The sequence below is a fragment of the Coregonus clupeaformis genome, chromosome 13 (assembly GCF_020615455.1).
Source record: "Coregonus clupeaformis isolate EN_2021a chromosome 13, ASM2061545v1, whole genome shotgun sequence".
Classification (NCBI taxonomy): Eukaryota; Metazoa; Chordata; class Actinopteri; order Salmoniformes; family Salmonidae; genus Coregonus; species Coregonus clupeaformis.
In genome coordinates, this window is record NC_059204.1 from 50,401,989 (window position 1) to 50,423,349 (window position 21,361).

The 21,361-nt window shown below is 42.4% G+C and overlaps 1 protein-coding gene across 1 annotated transcript in view; it reads right to left on the minus strand.

The window, feature by feature from the left end:
- The window catches only part of bco2a (beta-carotene oxygenase 2a), a 122,235-nt gene that overhangs the window by 59,315 nt on the left and 41,559 nt on the right, over positions 1-21,361 (minus strand). Inside the window, exons 2-3 of the mRNA XM_041894522.1 lie at positions 20,546-20,762; positions 18,679-18,890 (exon numbers count right to left, since the gene is read on the minus strand). Coding sequence (XP_041750456.1) covers positions 18,679-18,890; positions 20,546-20,762 — 429 coding nt within the window. The remainder of the gene's footprint in view (positions 1-18,678; positions 18,891-20,545; positions 20,763-21,361) is intronic.

Below are 21,361 nucleotides of genomic sequence, written 5' to 3' on the forward strand. Positions count from 1 at the left end.
ATTTTAAAGGTACGCAGGGGCATGTGATGTCACCGCGTAACTACAATGCTCCACTCCTCATTTAAATCTAAACGCCTACTGCTTGCAAAGTCCATTTTTTCAACTATAAAAATAATGTTTATTTGCAGGACAAGGATTGTCCTGACTTTCAAGAATGCCTGAATTGCTTCGCCTTCCTTTTCTGGTTGGCTGGCAAGTTTCACCATCAAATTATTTCAGATCTACAGGAGTGCAAGTTTCACCATGGCACGTATCGAGCCGATACTTTGGCACATAATAATTATTAGAATATGGCAAATATTCGTAAATTATTGCATTCTATCTATGTTGGCTTTCGCAGGCTACCTGAGACATGAAACAGATAGGTGAGAGGGCAAACAGGCTGTCGACAATTTATTAATGCGCAATTTGCCTAAACAGGTTACCAACATCGACAAGTTAATGGAATCATAGCTAGTTTGTTAGCTGTTAAAATCAGATCCAACAATAATATCAAGGGGTTAGAAATCCAGGGCTTAAAAACAAAGGTGTAATTGTACGCTGATGATTTATGTTTTATTTTAAATCCACAATTTGGATCACTCCACAGCCTCATAAAGGATCTAGATACTTTTTCTAATCTCTCTGGATAACAACCAAATTATGATAAGTGTACTATATTACGTATTGGTTCACTAAAAAATACAACTTTTACATTAACATGTAGTTTACCAATAAAATGGTCTGACGGTGATGTGGACATACTCGGTATACACATCCCGAAAGAAAGAAATGATCTCACTCCAATACATTTTTATAGAAAGTTAGCAAAAATAGATAAGATCTTGCTTCCATGGAAAGGAAAATGCATGTCTATATGTGGAAAGATCATCCTGATTAACTCTTTAGTCATATCCCAGTTTACCTATTTGCTTATGGTCTTGCCTACGCCTAGCGACCTGTTTTTTAAATTATCTGAGCAAAAAATATTCCATTTTATGTGGAATGACATGCCACCCAAAATTAAAAGGGCCTATTTATATAATGAATATGAATTCAGAGGGCAGAAATTATTAAATATTAAAGCATTAGACCTCTCACTAAAGGTGTCAGTCATCCTAAATGTATACTTAAATCCAAACTGGTTCTCTAGCAAATTAGTAAGAATATCTCACCCCATGTTCAAGAATGGACTTTTCCCCTTTATTCAGATTACAACCTCTCACTTTTGGTTATTTGAAAATGAAATCATCTCCAAAATATACAGTGAGGGAATTAAGTATTTGATCCCCTGCTGATGTTCTACGTTTACCCACTGACAAAGACATGATCAGTCTATAATTTTAATGGTAGGTTTATTTGAATAGTGAGAGACAGAATAACAACAACAAAATCCAGAAAAACGCATGTCACTCCTCTTTGCAGATCTTCTCCAAGTCATTAAGGTTTCGAGGCTGTCGTCTGGCAACTCGAACCTTCAGCTCCCTCCACATATTTTCTATGGGATTAAGGTCTGGAGACTGGCTAGGCCACTCCAGGACCTTAATGTGCTTCTTCTTGAGCCACTCCTTTGTTGCCTTGGCCATGTGGTTTGGGTCATTGTCATGCTGGAATTCCCATCCACAACCCATTTTCAATGCCCTGGCTGAGGGAAGGAGGTTCTCACCCAAGATTTGATGGTACATGGCCCCGTCCATCATCCCTTTGATGCGGTGAAGTTGTCCTGTCCCCTTAGCAGAAAAACACCCCCAAAGCATAATGTTTCCACCTCCATGTTTGACTGTGGGGATGGTGTTCTTGGGGTCATAGGCAGCATTCCTCCTTCTCCAAACACGCCGAGTTGAGTTGATGCCAAAGAGCTCAATTTTAGTCTCATCGGACCACAACACTTTCTCCCAGTTCTCCTCTGAATCATTCAGATGTTCATTGGCAAATTTCAGACGGGCATGTATGTGCTTTCTCGAGCAGGGGGACCTTGCTGGCGCTGCAGGATTTCAGTCCTTCGCGGCTTAGTGTGTTACCAATAGTTTTCTTGGTGACTATGGTCCCAGCTGCCTTGAGATCATTGACAAGATCCTCCCGTATAGTTCTGGGCTGATTCCTCACCGTTCTCATGATCATTGCAACTCCACGAGATGAGATCTTGCATGGAGCCCCAGGCCGAGGGAGATTGACAGTTATTTTGTGTTTCTTCCATTTGCGAATAATCGCACCAACTGTTGTCACCTTCTCACCAAGCTGCTTGGCAATGGTCTTGTAGCCCATTCCAGCCTTGTGTAGGTCTACAATCTTGTCCCTGACATCCTTGGAGAGCTCTTTGGTCTTGGCCATGGTGGAGAGTTTGGATTCTGATTGATTGATTGCTTCTGTGGACAAGTGTATTTTATACAGGTAACAAGCTGAGATTAGGAGCACTCCCTTTAAGAGTGTGCTCCTAATCTCAGCTCGTTACCTGTATAAAAGACACCTGGGAGCCAGAAATCTTTCTGATTGAGAGGGGGTCAAATACTTATTTCCCTCATTAAAATGCAAATCAATTTATAACATTTTTGACATGCGTTCATCTGGATTTTTTTGTTGTTATTCTGTCTCTCACTGTTCAAATGAACCTACCATTAAAATTACAGACTGATCATTTCTTTGTCAGTGGGCAAACGTACAAAATCAGCAGGGGATCAAATGCTTTTTTCCCTGACTGTAGCTATTTTTAAAACAAGCCATACAAAGTTGGTTACAATTTCAGTTTAATCCACCAGAAAAGACAGAACAAATAATACAACAAATATTGTGGTTAAACTCAAATTTACTAATTGATAAAAAAACATAATTTTTCGATAAAGTGTTTAAAAAAGGTATAATCTTTGTAAATTATATCATAAATAGGACTGGTGGAGTTATGTCATTGTGACACTCTGGCTCCGGGACTTTTGTATTTGAGCCAGGGTGTATTTGTTTTGTTGGGTTTTGTTGTGGGGTTTTGTTGTATAGGGTGTATTCGTTTGGTTGTGTTTTGGGTGAGTTATTTGTAGTGTCGTGTGACTCCCAATCGGAGGTAACGAGTGTCAGCTGTCGGCTCGTTATCTCTGATTGGGAGCCATATTTAAACTGTTTGTGTTCTCATGTGGGTTGTGGGTTTTTGTTCCTGTTTAGTCATTGTCACTATTGGACTTCACATTCGTCGCTTTGGTTTGTTGTTTTGGTTGCTTTAAGTAAATAAAGTCAACATGTTCTTTTCACTCGCTGCGCCTTGGTCTCCTTCACTCCTCGACGAACGTGACAGAAAAACCCACCGTAAAAGGACCAAGCAGCGTGTCAAGCGGCAACAGGACCTACCTACACAGGATTTATGGACGCCTATCAAGGATTCATGGACATGGGAGGAGATACTGGATGGAAAGGGTCCTTGGGCACAACCGGAGAATATCGCCGCCCTCGTGAAGAGCTGGAGGCAGCTAAAGCCGAGAGGAGGCGGTATGAGGAGGCAGCACGGAGTCAAGGCTGGAAGCCCGTGGGTACTACCCAAAAATTTCTTGGGGGGCTTAAAGGGAGTGTGGCGAAGTCAGGTAGGAGACCTGCGCCTACTCCCTGGACTTACCGTGGAGAGCGAGAGTACGGGCAGACACCGTGTTACGCAGTAGAGCGCATGGTGTCTCCTGTACGCAGGCATAGCCCGGTTCGCTACATTCCAGCTCCACGTATCGGCCGGGCTAGATTGAGCGTTGAGCCGGATGTCATGAAGCCGGCCCAACGCATCTGGCCACCAGTGCGTCTCCTCGGGCCGGCTTACATGGCACCAGCCTTACGCATGGTGGCCCCGGTTCGCCCACATAGGCCGGTGCGGGTTATTCCACCTCCCGTACTGGTCGGGCGACGGGGAGCATCAACCCGGGTAAGGTTGGGCAGGCTCAGTGCTCAAGGGGGCCAGTAAGCCTGCACGGTCCGGTATTTCCGGCGCCACCTCCCCGCTCCAGCCCAGTACCACCAGTGCCTACACCACGCACTAGGCTTCCTGTACGTCTGCAGAGCCCTGTGTCTCCTCCACGCACTAGCTGTATGGTGCGTGTCTCCAGCCTTTTCCCACCAGTGCCTACACCACGCACCAAGCCTCCTGTGTGTCCCCCGAGTCCTGTGCGTCCTGTTGCTGCTCTCCGCACTAGGCCTTATGTGCGTCCCCAGGGTCCAGCATGCCCTGTTCCTGCTCTCCGCACTAGGCCTTATGTGCGTCCCCAGGGTCCAGCATGCCCTGTTGCTTCTCCCCGCACTAGCCCTGAGATGCGTGTCCTCAGCCCGGTACCTCCAGTTCCGGCACCACGCACCAGGCCTACGGTGCGCCTCAGACGGCCAGAGTCTGCCGTCTGCCCAACGGGGCCTGAACTGCCCGTCTGCCCTAAGGCGCTTGAACTGGCCATCTGTACTGAGCCTGCAAAGCCGCCCGTCTGCCATGAGCCTTCAAAGCCGTCCGCCAGACCGGAGCCGCTAGAGCCTTCCGCCAGACAGGATCAGCCAGAGCCTTCCGCCAGACAGGATCAGCCAGAGCCTTCCGCCAGCCATGAGCAGCCAGATCCGTCAGCCAGCCATGAGCAGCCAGATCCGTCAGCCAGCCATGAGCAGCCAGATCAGTCAGCCAGCCATGAGCAGCCAGATCCGTCAGCCAGCCATGAGCAGCCAGATCCGTCGGCCAGCCATGAGCAGCCAGATCCGTCAGCCAGCCATGAGCAGCCAGATCCGTCAGCCAGCCATGAGCAGCCAGATCCGTCAGCCAGCCACGAGCAGCCAGATCCGTCGGCCAGCCATGAGCAGCCAGATCCGTCAGCCAGCCATGAGCAGCCAGATCCGTCAGCCAGCCGCGAGCAGCCAGATCCGTCAGCCAGCCATGAGCAGCCAGATCCGTCAGCCAGCCATGAGCAGCCAGATCTTTCAGCCAGCCATGAGCCGTCCAGCCAGGATCCGCCAGAGCCGTCCAGCCAGGATCCGCCAGAGCCAGCCAGCCAGGATCCGCCATTGAGTCCGGTGCTGTCCCTCAGCCCGATGCTGTCCCTTAGCCCGGTGCTGCCGCTTATCCTGGTGCTGCCTCTTAGCCCGGTGCTGCCCCTAAATCCAGGTGGGGTAAGTTGGAGGGTGGTCATGTGGAGGAGGCTAGGGAAGCGGGTGGTGACTAAGGTGGGGTGGGGACCACGACCAGGGCCAGAACCGCCACCGTGGACAGACGCCCCACCCAGACCCTCCCCTAGACTGTCATGCTGGTGCGCCCGGAGGTCGCACCTTTAGGGAGGCTGTGACACTCTGGCTCCGGGACTTTTGTATTTGAGCCAGGGTGTATTTGTTTTGTTGGGTTTTGTTGTGGGGTTTTGTTGTATAGGGTGTATTCGTTTGGTTGTGTTTTTGGGTGAGTTATTTGTAGTGTCGTGGACTCCCAATCGGAGGTAACGAGTGTCAGCTGTCGGCTCGTTATCTCTGATTGGGAGCCATATTTAAACTGTTTGTGTTCTCATGTGGGTTGTGGGTTTTTGTTCCTGTTTAGTCATTGTCACTATTGGACTTCACATTCGTCGCTTTGGTTTGTTGTTTTGGTTGCTTTAAGTAAATAAAGTCAACATGTTCTTTTCACTCGCTGCGCCTTGGTCTCCTTCACTCCTCGACGAACGTGACAGTCATACATGCAGCTAACAAAAATATATGCAAATGTCTGCTCTACCCAAACTTTATAAATGAAAACATAGCAATGTATCAACCTATGTGACATCAAAGATGACCAACCAACTATCTGGTAGAGAATGCAGCGATAACTACTAGAATTGTCACCTGTAAAAAAGTGCAGTGCGCTATGATAAACTGCATCTAACGGCTTTAATGAAGTGGCAGCTGTGTTCATATAGATGATGTCGCCATAGTCTAGGACTGGTAGGAACGTCGACCTAATAATCTGCTTTCTACTATTTAACGAGAGGCAGGACCTATTTCTATAGAATAAGCACTTTTTTCTTCACCACTTTCTTAACTAACTCACCAATTTGCTTTTTAAAAGACAGCTTTTCAACTATCCAGATGCCCAGATATTTGTAAGCACGGACACGATCAATATGGACAACATCCAAAGTACATATGCTTAAATCATCAGACTTGTTTTTATGTGCTCTAGAGAACAACATATACTTAGTTTTCCTGCATTCAGTACTAATTTCAGGTAAATAATGTTATTCTGCAATTAAATGAAGGCAGACTATAGTTCAGATAGAGCCTGGTCAACCGTGGGGGCAAAGGCATACACAACAGTATCATCGGCATACAAGTGCAGGTAAAATAATCTGGACAGACAAGTCGATATTGTTAATGTAAATAGTAAAAAGTAAGGGACCCAGAATCGACCCCTGCGGGACACCTTTCGTAATATCCAGGAAACCTGATTTAACACCATCAGTAGATATACATTGAGTTCTATCTGTCAAGTAATTTTTAAACCATTTACATGCAGCCTGGTCTAGGCCAATTAAGGAACGCCTCTTAATTAGCAATGAGTGATCAATAGTATCGAAAGCGTTTGACAGGTCAATGAAGAGGGAAGCACAATGTTGCCATTTATCCATACAGTTAATCACATAATTTATAACTAGGAATGCGCAGAGATAGTATTATGACCTGGACTAAAACCCGACTGATTAACATTTAGAATGCATTTCAAAGATAAGAAAGATCTTAGGTGAGAATGAATCAAGGATTCAAATACACTATATATACAAACGTAGGTGGACACCCCTACAAATTAGTGGATTCGGCTATTTCAGCCACACCCGTTGCTGACAGGTGTATAAAATCGAGCTCACTGCCATGCCATCTCCATAGACAAACATTGTCTGTAGAATGGCCTTTCTGAAGAGCTCATTGACTTTTAACGTGGCACCGTCATAGGATGCCACTTTTCCAACAAGTCACAGTTCGTCAAATTTCTGCCCTGCTAGTGCTGCCCCGGTCAACTGTAAGTGCTGTTATTGTGAAGTGGAAACGTCTAGGAGCAACAACGGCTCAGCTGCGAAGTGGTAGGCCACACAAACTCACAGAATGGGACCGCCGAGTGCTGAAGAATGTAGCACGTAAAAATTGTCTATCTTCAGTTGCAACACTCACTACAGAGTTCCAAACTGCTTCTGGAATCAACGTCAGCACAATAATTGTTTGTCCGGAGCGTCATGAAATGGGTTTCCATGGCCGATCAGCCGCACACAAGCCTAAATTCACCATGCGCAATGCCAAGCGTCGGCTGGAGTGGTGTAAAGCTCGCTGCCACTGGACTCTGGAGCAGTGGAAACACGTTCTCTGGAGTGAGGAATTACGCTTCACCATCTGGCAGTCCGACGGATGAATCAGGATTTGGCGGATGACAGGAGAATGCTACCTGCCCAAATGCGTAGTGCCAACTCTAAAGTTTGGTGGAGGAGGAATAATGGTCTGGGGCTGTTTTTCATGGTTCGGGTTAGGCCCCTTAGTTCCATCAGAGCCCTGAGCTCAACCCCATCAAACACCTTTGGGATGAATTGGAACGCCGATTGCGAGTCAGGCCTAATCGCCCAACATCAGTGCCTGACATCACTAATGCTCTTGTGGCTGAATGGAAGCAAGTCCCCGCAGCAATGTTCCAACGTCTAGTGGAAAGCCTTCCCAGAAGATTGGAGGCTGTTATAGCAGCAAAGGGCGGACCAACTCCATATTAACGCCCATGATTTTGGAATGAGATGTTTGACGAGCAGGTGCCCACATACTTTTGGTAATGTAGTGCATTTTAGCTAGGCAAGAATGTTTAGATATAGGCCGATAATTATTTAGGTCACAAGGGTCACCACCTTTGTTAAAGGGGAGTACTTGGGTCGCCTTACAAACCTTGGAGATAGTACCAGATAAAATTGGCAGGTTAATAATATGGGTTAATGATTCAGCAATCAGGGGGGCAGAGAGCTGCAGCAAGAATGGATCAAGCATATCAGCTCCAGTGGATTTTTTTGCAAGGCATCTAGCACATCACAGATAGTAAATTGTTGAAATGAAAATAAAGATTCACTAGAAGTTGATGGGTTGACCGTCCAGTCAACTAGAGGCTGGACGAGGGAAGAGCAGTCGATTGACTGACCAGGGTCAACTACACCACCTTTTCTCTCAAATAAAAAGCCTGCTGAGATAAAATTATGATTAAAATAATCACTTATCCCATTCTTCTTAGTTATGATGCCAGAGTCAGACAGAACTTGCTTAGGCAGGGAAGAAGAGGAATTTGTCCGCTTCAGTGCATTTATTGTTTTCCAAAATGTTGAAGGATCACCAGCAGAGTCAGAGATAGAGCTTAAAAAGTAGCTTGATTTAGCTTTCTTAATCAAATTTCAAATGATAAACCGGGTAGTCCCCTGTAGCTCAGTTGGTAGAGTATGGCGCTTGCAATGCCAGGGTTGTGGGTTTGTTTCCCACGGGGGGCCAGTATGAAAATGTATGCATTCACTAACTGTAAGTCGCTCTGGATAAGAGCTTCTGCTAAATGACGTAAATGTAGTTTTGCTCCTGGATGCTGATTGGCTGAAAGCTGTGGTATATCAGACAATATACTTGTTTACTGTTTTAATTATGTTTGTAACCTGTTTATAATAACAATAATTCATCTCAGGGGTTTGTGCTATATGACCAATATGCCACAGCTAAGGGCAATATCCAGGCACTCCGCATTGCGTCGTGCATAAGAACAGCCCTTAGCCATGATATATTCATGCCCCCAGTTTCTGGTCTGGAGCATGAAGTCACGTGCTCTGCAAAGCATCCCCAAACCATCACACCACCACCACCATGCTTGACCTTTGGTATGATGTTCTTACTGTGGAATGCAGAGTTTGGTTTTCACCAGGCAATACTGGAACCATGTCGTCCAAAAAGTTATACTTTTGAATCATCTGTCCATAGAACGTTCTTCCAAGAGTCTTGATGATCATCCAGGTGCTTTTTGGCAAACTTGAGTCAACTTTTTGGACGAGATGGGTCCCATTATGCCTGGCGAAAACCAAACACTGCATTCCACAGTAAGAACATCATACCAAAGGTCAAGCATGGTGGTGGTGGTGTGATGGTTTGGGGATGCTTTGCTGCCTCAGGACCTGGACGACTTGCCTTAATAGAAGGAACCATGAATTCTGCTCTGTATCAGATAATTCTACAGGAGAATGTCAGACTGAGCTGAAGCTGAAGCGCAGCTGGGTCATGCAGCAAGACAATGATCCAAAACATACAATCAAGTCTACATGAAAATTGCTAAAAAGCAACAAATTGGAAGTTTTGGAATGGCCTAGTCAAAGTCCAGACCTAATCCCAATTGAGATGTTGTGGCAGGACTTGAAACGAGCAGTTCATGCTTGAAAACCCACATGTCACTGAGTTAAAGCAGTTCTGCATGGAAGAGTGGGCTAAAATTCCTCCACAGCGACGTGAGAGACTGATCAACAACTACAAGAAGAATTTGGTTGGAGTCATTGCAGCTAAAGGTGGCACAACCAGTTATTGAGTGTAAGGGGGCAATTACTTTTTCACACAGGGGAATTGGGTGTTGCATAACTTTGTTTATGAAATAAATATGTAATTGTTGTGTTATTTGTTCACTTATGTTCCCTTTATCTAATATTAGGTTTTGGTTGAAGATCTCCATAACATTCAGTATCACAAATATGCAAAAGTAGAGAAAATTAGAAAGGGGGCAAATACTTTTTCATTGCACTGTAGCTAGGGAAGAGAGAGAGAGAGGGGGCCCTAATCTGCAGATTAGCCTGACTTTGTTGAAATTGTAATAAAGTCATTCTTGATTCTACAAAAACTCTGAAAGAACTTTGATTTTTAATAAAGTATAGTGATTATTTTCCACAACACATGGAGCTGTAGGCCTATGAGTCCTGTTTACTGTAGCTGTTTTAGCGTAACTTACTTATTGGCATATAGGCCTACTTCAATATACAGTATATCAATCAATCATTCATTCATTTGTGCATGTCATCACACAGCATACAAGTCATCCATGGCTTTAAATTCAGTCAAGCACTTTAGTTATAAAACGAAATAACAGAGAGAGCCTTGAATAATTGAACAATGAATAAACCGCAACATGTCGGCTAAAACGATTGAATTCACAAATGCATTTTACTGTTTTTAATATTGGCTGTACTAGAGACTTTAAAACCTTTTTTTGTTAGAACAGACTATATGGGTTTGATTATAATTTGTTTGTAAATTATTATTTTATTTGTTGTGCTGTTTATACTGTTAGAAATGTAGCTTAATTAAATTGATGAATAAATTATGGTGTTTCTATTCCAAGAAAAATGAAAATGCATTTTACAGTAGCCTACGTAGGCCTCAGGGTTTCCATTAGGAAAATATGGTGCTGTACAACGTGACCGGTCGGGACTAGGCCTAGGCTACTAAGCGACTGCGAGTGAAGAGCAAAATAACCCTAACATTTCCACAGCCTAATTTTAGGCTAACCAATACCCAAACGTAAATACAGTGAAAATAAAAGTCTGACTGATTTATCAAGTCCAGTCCCCATGCTTGTCTCAAAGCAGCGCGAAACTGTGCTGAAATAGTTGACCACACGCGGGTAGACTATTGCTTCAAATCCTATTATAACAATTGGATGACTTTGGGTGTTTCAGTAAGCAACAATTTGTTGCCTTCAATTGCATTAGCCTGCTTTATTCCAATATTTCTGTCATTCAGTGATATTTATTCCTTAGCAATTCGTTATGGATCCATCCAGATGTGGTTAGAAAACAGTGCATGTGGTGGGCTATGCAAAGAGATGGGTGAAGTGACATGCCTCGCAAACATCCATTAATACATTTAAAGTCCCTAAACTTGGCAAGAGTCATTGTCCTGCTGATAGCACATCATCAGTGCATGGCTTCTTTTGTATTCCAATTTATTGGAAAGGCTGCTAAAGTGTTTGTTTTTTTGTGTGCGTGTGGGACAGAGGAAGAGCAATTCTTACACTATTGTTCTAAATTCAATCACTCTCTTCTTCTTCATCCTCATCATTCAGTTCATTCAAACTCAGTTGTAATACATTTTGTCACTCCTGTTCAACAACTCCAAATCACTTTTGCATGTGCTCCAAGGGGATAACTTGAAATAACATGATATGGGTTAATTAAATAATCAAAAGTGAAAATTTGATTATTAATTAGCCTAGTGAATATACTGTAAGTATTTTAGGCATATCATGTGAATTAGGCCTCACATAAAACCATTGTCAAAAGTGCAAGAGATACTGTTGCATGACAAACAGGTGCTGTTAGATGACAATATAATTTATCTGCCAGTTTGGAACAGTGTAAACAATGCTAAATAAAGTATAAGTAATACCAGAGAGTCTGTTCTAATGATGTTTTTTTGCAAAGTTTAAAAACAGCCGGATTTGTGAAATTTCTTTATCCGACATTTTGCGGTTGCATGAGGCTTGGTGATCACAGAATCAGTAGGATATTAAACAAACACTCAAATATGCAACAGAAGCAGGAACAGCACAGGGCTGAGTGACTCACTCATTCCTGGCTTTCGTTCAAAATAAGTACAATTATAATGCAGGGTTAAATACACATTATTTCTGATTGTCTTTAGCATGCAGTCTCTCTCCTCAAGCTACAGCTAATTTCGTTTGAATTATTATGTGGATTATATATAATAAATTACTATATTTGTAGGTGTTGATGCATTTTTTGTTAGGGCAAATCTGGTCTGCGATATTGAGCTAGAAATGTAAAACTTTAGAGTACTTAAGCATTGAATACATTGCAAGTTTGCCCTTTTTTGGCCATTAGGCTATACTTTACAATATGACTCAACTCAGACTGACCACAACATCTATCGTTAGTCTAAACTGTGGCACAAATTGGGGGATGTTTCACACCTAGCCAAGCTATTAGATTGTTCTTTTGTAAATTAATGGAGGTGTGAATGTTTCAGTCAGTCTCTCTCCTATCGCACTAGAGTCCTGCATCAGGCACAAAAAAAATCAGCTGGCTAGTGGTCCCGGAGTTGAGAGAGAACTTGGGTAAATACAATGGCGCAATTACATTTGACATGTGGATTGACGATTTTCAAAAAATAGGATACTTGTGCCTTACAGCCCATTACATAAACGAAGAGTGGATGTTATCCACCACGGAGTGGGACAGTGCAGCTCAAAACTGCATATAACATAAGGCCAGCTATTGTGAAAGAATACTTGTGGATCTTGTTGATTTCCTCTATTGCTTCAAGAGGCCTACTGTCCACCTGGTAATTGTGTGGTTCCAAAGGATAAAGCGTCACCTTCAGATGGATGTGTGGTTTCAGAGAGAAGCCAGCTGCGAGCCTGCGTCCAGGCACGGTGGATGACATCCTTTTCCTGCACAGCAATTAGAAGAAATCCAGTGATGGACTGTTTTTGAAGTTATTGTTATAGTATATTGTTATAGTATATTTATTTGTTGTCTAATATTTGAAGGCTCTTTAAAGCGATTTGAGTTGTCAATGTGCCGCATTGCATTGTAAAAAAATAATAATCTGTTCTTATTTCATGGCATGGTTTCTTTTTAGCCAAATGTTGAATAGACATGAAGACAAATTAATTAATGCAGGAAAAGAGGAATAATAGCCTACTGTCTGTAGTCATAAAAACAATTAGGCTAAATACATTTTCATTATTTTCTTGGGTAACGGATCGGCTCTCGGAACTCATTAAGAGGCGGCTTCTATCTTCAATATAATAATTCATTCAGAAGGTTAAACACGTAGGTCTTAGGCCTGCAGTACATTAAATGAGATTACCAGGTTCATTTTTCATTAGGTTATAATAATACATGCCTTCTGGGAATGTTGTAAAGTCCAAAAGTTATGGATGGAGTTAGAAATTTGGCTGTCAGAAGTATTACAATGGAAATTTACTTTTAATCCGTCTGTCTGCACATTTCAAGACATGGCATATAAAGGTGCAGTGAGATACCCTATGGGTTGGACAATACTTTTCTCGTCAATCATCTTGAAAAAACCTATACTTAAAAACTGAAAATCAACCAGTGTCAGCCTTTAAATGATTTATCCAAATGTTGAAAGTGCATGTGGGCGACCGGAGAAACAAAATGGTGTAGTTTGAGACCATGTGGCGGAGAGTGATGCGGGAGCTGGAGATGTGGGTGTGAGCAGGTGGCTCTGGGCAGGTGTGATGTAGTTATCGTTTGTATGTGTGTTTTGTATTATCTAAAATGATAAAATAAAATCTTACCAAAAAAATGTATAAGGAAAAAGGACAAGCTTGCAACACACATCTGATTATTCATTATGAATAGGATTTATTTCATTTACATTCTTCATTGATTGTAACCACAATGTCACAAATAATTAGAATAGAACATGAATATATTTACTTGGTCGAAACATTTCTTTATTAAAAACAATCAGAAAGAATGTTGGTACTTACAGTGCCTTCAGACAGTATTCAGACCCCTTGACTTTTTCCACATTTTGTTAGGTTACAGCCTTATTCCAAAATTGATTAAATTGTTTTTTCCCCTCATCAATCTACACACAATACCCCATAATGACAAAGCAAAAACAGGTTTTTAGAAATGTTTGCTAATTTATATAATAAAAAACAGAAATATGACATTTACATAAGTATTCAGACCCTTTACTCAGTACTTAGTTGAAGCACCTTTGGCAGCGATTACAGCCTCGAGTCTTCTTGGGTGTGACGCTACAAGCTTGGCACACCTGTATTTGGGGAGTTTCTCCCATTCTTCTCTGCAGATCCTCTCAAGCTCTGTCAGGTTGGATGGGGAGTGTTGCTGCACAGATATTTTCAGGTCTCTCCAGAGATGTTCGATCGGGTTCAAGTCCGGGCTATGGCTGGGCCACTTTCAGAGACTTGTCCCGAAGCTACTCCTGTATTGTCTTGGCTGTGTGCTTAGGGTCGTTGTCCTGTTGGAAGGTGAACCTTCGCCCCAGTCTGAGGTCCTGAGCACTCTGGAGCAGGTTTTCATCAAGGATCTCTCTGTACTTTGCTCCGTTCATCCTTGCCTCGATCCTGACTAGTCTCCCAGCCCCTGCCGCTGAAAAACATCCCCACAGCATGATGCTGCCACCCCCATGCTTCACCGTAGAGATGGTGCCAGGTTTCCTCCAGACGTGATGCTTGGCATTCAGGCCAAAGAGTTCAATCTTGTTTTTATCAGACCAGATAATCTTGTGTCTCATTGTCTGAGAGTCTTTAGGTGCCTTTTGGCAAACTCCAAGCGGGCTGTTATGTGCCTTTTACTGAGGAGTGGCTTCCGTCTGGCCACTCAACCATGAAGACTTGATTAGTGGAGTGCTGCAGAGATGGCTGTCCTTCTGGAAAGTTCTCCCATCTCCACAGAGGAACTCTAGAGCTCTGTCAGAGTGACCATTGGGTTCTTGGTCACCTCCCTGAACAAGGCCCTTCTCCCCCGATTGCTCAGTTTGGCCAGGCGGTCAGCTATAGGAAGAGTCTTGGCGATTTCAAACTTCTTCCATTTAAGAATGATGGAGGCCACTGTGTTTTTGGGGACCTTCAATGCTGCAGAAATCTTTTGGTACCGTTCCCCAGATCTGTGCCTTGACACAATCCTTTCTCGGAGCTCTACGGACAATTCCTTCGACCTCATGGCTTGGTTTTTGCTGTGACATGCACTGTCAGCTGTGGGACCTTATATAGACAGGTGTGTGCCTTTCCAAATCATGTCCAATCAATTGAATTTACCACAGGTGGACTCCACTCAAGTTGTGGAAACATCTCAAGGATGATCAATGGAAATAGGATGTGCCTGAACTCAATTTCGAGTCTCATAGCAAAGGGTATAAAATACTTACACTACCGGTCAAAAGTTTTAGAACACCTACTCATTCAAGAGTTTTTCTTTATTTTTTTTACTATTTTCTACATTGTAGAATAATAGTGAAGACCTAAAAACTATGAAATAACACATGTGGAATCATGTAGTAACAAAAAAAGTGTTAATCAAATCAAAATATATTTTATATTTGAGATTCTTCAAATAGACACCATTTGCCTTGATGACAGCTTTGCACACTCTTGGCAGTCTCTCAACTAGCTTCACGAGGTAGTCACCTGGAATGCATTTCAATGAACAGGTGTGCCTTCTTAAAAGTTAATTTGTGGAATTTCTTTCCTTTTTAATGTGTTTGAGCCAATCAGTTGTGTTGTGACAAGGTAGGGTGGGTATACAGAAGATAGCCCTATTTGGTAAAAGACCAAGTCCATATTATGGCAAGAACAGCTCAAATAAGCAAAGAGAAATGACAGTCCATCATTACTTTAAGACATGAAGGTCAGTCAATACGGACCATTTCAAGAACTTTGAAAGTTTCTTCAAGTGCAGTCGCAAAAACCATCAAGCGCTATGATGAAACTGGCTCTCATGAGGACCGCCACAGGAATGGAAGACCCAGAGTTACCTCTGCTGCAGAGGATAAGTTCATTAGAGTTACCAGCCTCAGAAATTGCAGCCCAAATAAATGCTTCACAGAGATTAAGTAACAGACACATCTGAACATCAACTGTTCAGAGGAGACTGTGAATCAGGCCTTCATGGTCGCATTGCTGCAAAGAAACCACTACTAAAGGACAGCAATAAGAAGAAGAGACTTGATTGGGCCAAGAAACACGTGCAATGGACATTAGACCAGTGGAAATGTGTCCTTTGGTCTGGAGTCCAAATTGGAGATATTTGGTTCCAACCGCCGTGTCTTTGTGAGACGCGATGTGGGTGAACGGATGATCTCCGTATGTGTATTTCCTACCGTAAAGCATGGAGGAGGAGGTGTTATGGTGTGGGGGTGACACTGTCTGTGATTTATTTACAATTCAAGGCACACTTAACCAGCATGGCTACCACAGCATTCTGCAGAGACATGCCATCCCATCTGGTTTGGGCTTAGTGGGACTATCATTTGTTTTTCAACAGGACAATGACCCAACACACCTCCAAGCTGTGTAAGGGCTATTTTAACAAGAAAGATTTTGATGGAGTGCTGCATCAAATGACCTGACCTCCACAATCCCCCGACCTCAACCAAATTGAGATTTTTTTTGGGATGAGTTGGACGGCAGAGTGAAGGAAAAGCAGCCAAAAAGTGCTCAGCATATGTGGGAACTCCTTCAAGACTGTTGGAAAAGCATTCCAGGTGAAGCTGGTTGAGAGAATGCCATGGGTGTGCAAAGCTGTCATCAAGGCTATTTTAATAATCTCAATATATATTTTTATTTGTTTAACACTTTTTGGGTTACTACATGATTCCATATGTGTTATTTCATAGTTTTGATGTCTTCACTATTATTCTACAATGTAGAAAATAGTAAAAATAAAGAAAAACCCTGGAATGAGTAGGTGCTCTAAAACCTTTGACCGGTAGTGTATATTTTGGTAAGAACCCTCAGTGCTAAGGGTAAGACAGAAGTGGTAGTCCATAGCTGGTTGATCAGCGTGCTTTGGTAGCCCTGGTTCTGCACGTGATGGATTCCAACATTGTTGAGGACCGGGTAACATGACCAGAGATAACCAACTAGCTTGCTATGAAAATCGAATTCAACAATGCCAATATTGTTTTTAATTTGACTTTTGCTTTCAAAAGCAGCTCAAACATAGAACATGTAATGATGAACATCATAGCCATTGAATTATACCACACATTATAGGGAAATAATGCACGCTCTAGAATGCCCTTCAAGCCAATCAGAAACGAGTATTCAACAATGCCATGGTAAAATGGTGAGCAATGGCAGTAGGGTTTCATGGGAGCCACTACATACTAAATTATGAAGTACCTACGTGATCCAGATTGCCTACATCAGGGCTATTCAACTATATTCTTATGTGGGCCCAGATTTCTTTAAAGTTAATTTACATTTTTGACATGATTATTCTTCAGAAGAACTGTATCAAAAACAATGCGCACATCATATAAAGCAGTTAAATGTTGCTAAAAGTAATTAGGTAGTTATAAAATACAAAAACTGCCCTAACACACAGATACTGGACCAGCAAGCTAATTGATTCTCTATTTTAGGAAACAAAAGTGTACAAATTATTTAAAGTAAACTTTTAAATCTGGCTTTATTGCCATTATCTCAATAAAACGTATAAAATACACAAAGACTTCAGTCTGAAGGAAGTATGCTTTGAATTCATCGTCATAAGTTGAATTGTTTCTCACACTCTCTTCTAACGAGTCCTGCATGGCTTGTGAGCATCATATTGTGAAACAGAGGGCATGCATTTGTTTTTGAGAGTCCTAGGTTTAAGGAATGGGATCATATTAGCTTATAGCCCAAACGGTTAAAACGATAGAGCCAAATTAACAAGAAGAAGAAAAACCACAGGTTTGTCATGAATCTTGTTTTGGAGGCAGCTCTGCAGAGTGGTCACAAGCTGGCACAGCCACAAATGCATACAATCTGATTTTAAACCTATCCATAACCTTAACCACACTACTAACCCTAATGCCTAACCCTAACCTGAAATTAAGACCAAAAAGCTAATTTTTGTTTTCATAAATTTTACAATATTGCAAATTTTGACTTTGCAGGTGGACTATCTATGGGGAAATCGCTCAGTTCTGTCTCCAGGACAAGACTCATGACAATAAATGTCAACCTGCGCTAGCATCGGCTAAAACCGCTAGAAACCACACTAATAGGCCTAGTAGCGTTTGTCATTTTGGCACGAAACGTCAGATTTTTGTTCAGAACTGATCAAAGGGTTTGTCTAAATTCATAAAAGGGCCAGATCTGGCCCACGGGCCACCAGTTCAATAGCCGTGGCTACATACTAAAGTCTGGACTGAGTTCAGACTAAGAAGAGCATACTATTCTGTATGTTGCCTCAGAATAAAAATTATCCTGTTTTTGTGCATATATCACTGTATCAGATGAGAAGGGAGGCTGGACATTGAACCGGGTTTAAAAGCCTTCTTCCGTTTCATTTATTTGTATTTATTCATCAGTATTTATTTATTTTTGCTTCTTGAGGGTAATTGTTATTGCTTGGATAACCGTATCTACTGTTATGTATTTAGATGTTTATTTATTTATATGCGGTGCGCACAGCGCAAAACACCGGAATAATCATTGTAAGAATCATTATAATGTTTGTTTAACAATGTGTCAATTAATCCTGTAAGGGAATGGTCGGCAATTGTTGATTTGACAAAATAAAAGTATCCACTTCAGACGGGAGGCTGGACTGTGTACGTAATATCCGCATGATCCACATGGCCTAGTTTCTGAAATCTTGTGTGGAGTTAACTCAGTTTAGACAGAGTATGTGCATACTGTACTTGTTATTGTACAATGTCCATGACATCATCCTGAGCTGCAATGCATGCATAGCCTACATTTACTTTAGGAGTGAAGACAGAGACACTGAATGGTACAACAACACGCTGAGTAAGTTATGTCTCAGTCTAAAAGCTAGAATCATTGAGGAAATCAGGAACTGGTCAACTACTATGCAATAGCAAAACTATGATGAAATGTATAATGACAATGCTGTTACCGTAATAATTAAAGCTACTAGTGCAAATGTAAAGTGTTGCTCAATAGATCATTTGTACCGCTGCTTGGCTTATATCTACCCACTCTCCACTCTTTCTGTGACTGTGACTCACCTATCTTCTCGAAGCGAGAGAGGAAACGCAGGAAGAAGTTCTTGCAGGGGTCGGGCATGGCCACCGTGCCGAACTCTGACACCATGATGCGGTCCCTCTCGCTGTTCTTCTTGTAGGCATCACTCTGCAGGAAGCGGCTCCTATAGGTCACCTTGCCATCCTCGATCTTAAACTGGTGCAGCATGGCCATCCCATCAAACCAGTGGTTGTAGCTGAAGAATAAATGACAGTGGGGATAGGTTAGGACAAGTGTTAAAACCCCCTAAGGTCGATGTCCGCGGCCCTGCGGAAATCTAATCAGCATAATACAAATATCCCCATAAAATTCTGTCAATTTAAGCTAGAGACGTTATTTTTTTCTCAATCCACCGCAGCCGCCTATGTAACACTTCCGCATCTGCTGTGAAAGGTGATTTGTCAGACCATGAGACATCCTGAAAATCGGTTTTCTCACTAAATCGTCTGTAGCATCCGAAAAGTTTGGCCTACAAACTATTATGACACATCTATGGAAAGATGAGACTCACGAACACAATGGTGTTCTCCGTTTTGCTCTACAGTTCGTCTGAAGTAGGACTAGTCTGAAATCGGTACAGCCGATCTACCAACTTCTTTCTATAATGTCCGAACAGTTTGGGCTACACGCTAATATGACCCCTCAGTGTAAAGGTGAGACTCTCACGAACACCTACATGTTGGTTGTTTTGCTTTAGAACACCCACATGCCTCACAAGACTTGTATAAAGGTCCCTCGGGACCAGTCGAAAACATTTATGGAAGGATACAGTGCCTTTTTCCACATTTTGTTTTAAAATTCAAAATCAAATACAAAAATTATCCTTGGTCATAAAACAATTCCATATAGCTTAGTAGTAACCCCCCCCGGCTTAGACATGGCTTAGGCTCTTATGGGTTAAAGGTTAGGGCCTTTTGCAATTATGTTAGCACAGTTGAAAACTGTTGTGCTGATTAAAGAAGCAATAAAACTGGCCTTCTTGAGACTAGTTGAGTATCTGGAGCATCAGCAATTGTGTGTTCGATTACAGAGTCAAAATGGCCAGAAACAAAGAACTTTCTTCTGAAACTCATCAGTCTATTCTTGTTCTGAGAAATTTAGGCTATTCCATGCAAGAAATTGCCAAGAAACTGTAGACCTCCTACAACGCTGTGTACTACTCCCTTCACAGAACAGCGCAAACTGGCTCTAACCAGAATAGAAAGAGGAGTGGGAGGCCCCGGTGCACAACTGAGCAAGAGGACAAACACATTAGAGTGTCTAGTTTGAGAAACAGACGCCTCACAGGTCCTCATTAAATAGTACCCGCAAAACACCCGTCTCAACGTCAACAGTGAAGAGGCGACTCCGGGATACTGACCTTCTAGGCAGAGTTGCAAAGAAAAAGCCGTATCTCAGACTGGCCAATAAAAAGAAAAGATTAAGATGGGCAGTCTGAGATATGGCTTTTTCTTTGCAACTTTGCTTAGAAGGTCAGCATCCTGGAGTCGCCTCTTCACTGTTGACGTTGAGACTGGAACACAGGACTGATGGTTGCTGATAATGGGCCTCTGTACGCCTATGTAGATATTCCATTAAAAAATCTGCTGTTTCCAGCTACAATAGCCATTTACAACATTAACAATGTCTACACTGTATTTCTGATCAATTTGATGTTATTTTAATGGACAAAAAAATTGCTTTTCTTTAGAAAATAAGGACATTTCTAAGTGACCGCAAACATTTGAACGGTAGTGTGTGTCTGAACCCCATCCTTGTGTAGCCAACTTGTGCTTATTTTGTATTATTCTACTGATCTAATGGCTGCTGGTCTAAGTAGTTCCAATAAAATTGGCTAAAGGTGTGACTCACTGTTGGTTTCCGAACTCAAACTTCCCTGGGCCGTTGCGGAGGAGGCTGCCTCGGATCCAGTTTGGTATGGTCCCACACACCTCCGTGGCGATGGGCTCTGGGGTCTCCTCCACGGACCGCACCAGAGGGGCGATAGACTCCAGACCCTTCAGCTCTAGCTGGTTACACTTACTGAGCTCCTTTGGCTTGGTATCACTAGACGGTGTGATGGTCTCATCTGCACAAAAATAATAGAGACTTTATACATTTTTGTATCTCTTGAACCTCTAGGTCACCTATAGGCTGCTGTGAGTCCCACGACACACAAACCAAACCAAACCAGCACATTCAGTGACCTGCAGTAGGCTGGTTGTTGACCAGACCATGCTCATACAAATCATGAAGAAACATTCTGTTTTTAGAAAATAGGTCATGAATATGGACTTTGCATATGTCAAACTTTTCATTCATGGTTAGATTTATCCTGGTTCTACAAACAGCTGTGGTTTTGGATGTTGTTTTACCAAGTATATAGGTAAAGGCAAAGCCTAATAGCCCATTAATATCATACCTGCCTTTCACCGTATATACTGTACATAGCCTCACTCAATTATTGGTCCCACTTTACTACAACTAGAAGATGGTATGAATGCCCTAAGTCATATTGTATCAGGACATATGCCAAAAGTATTAATATTATAAATGTTTTTAAATGAGATGTTTAGTCAACTGATTTTTGTTTTTTTTGCATACAATGTGTAACGCTTGCTACACAGGTCTCACCTTCTGTGTACTATGATTCCCCCCATCTACTGCATCCTATATATTCTAGAACAT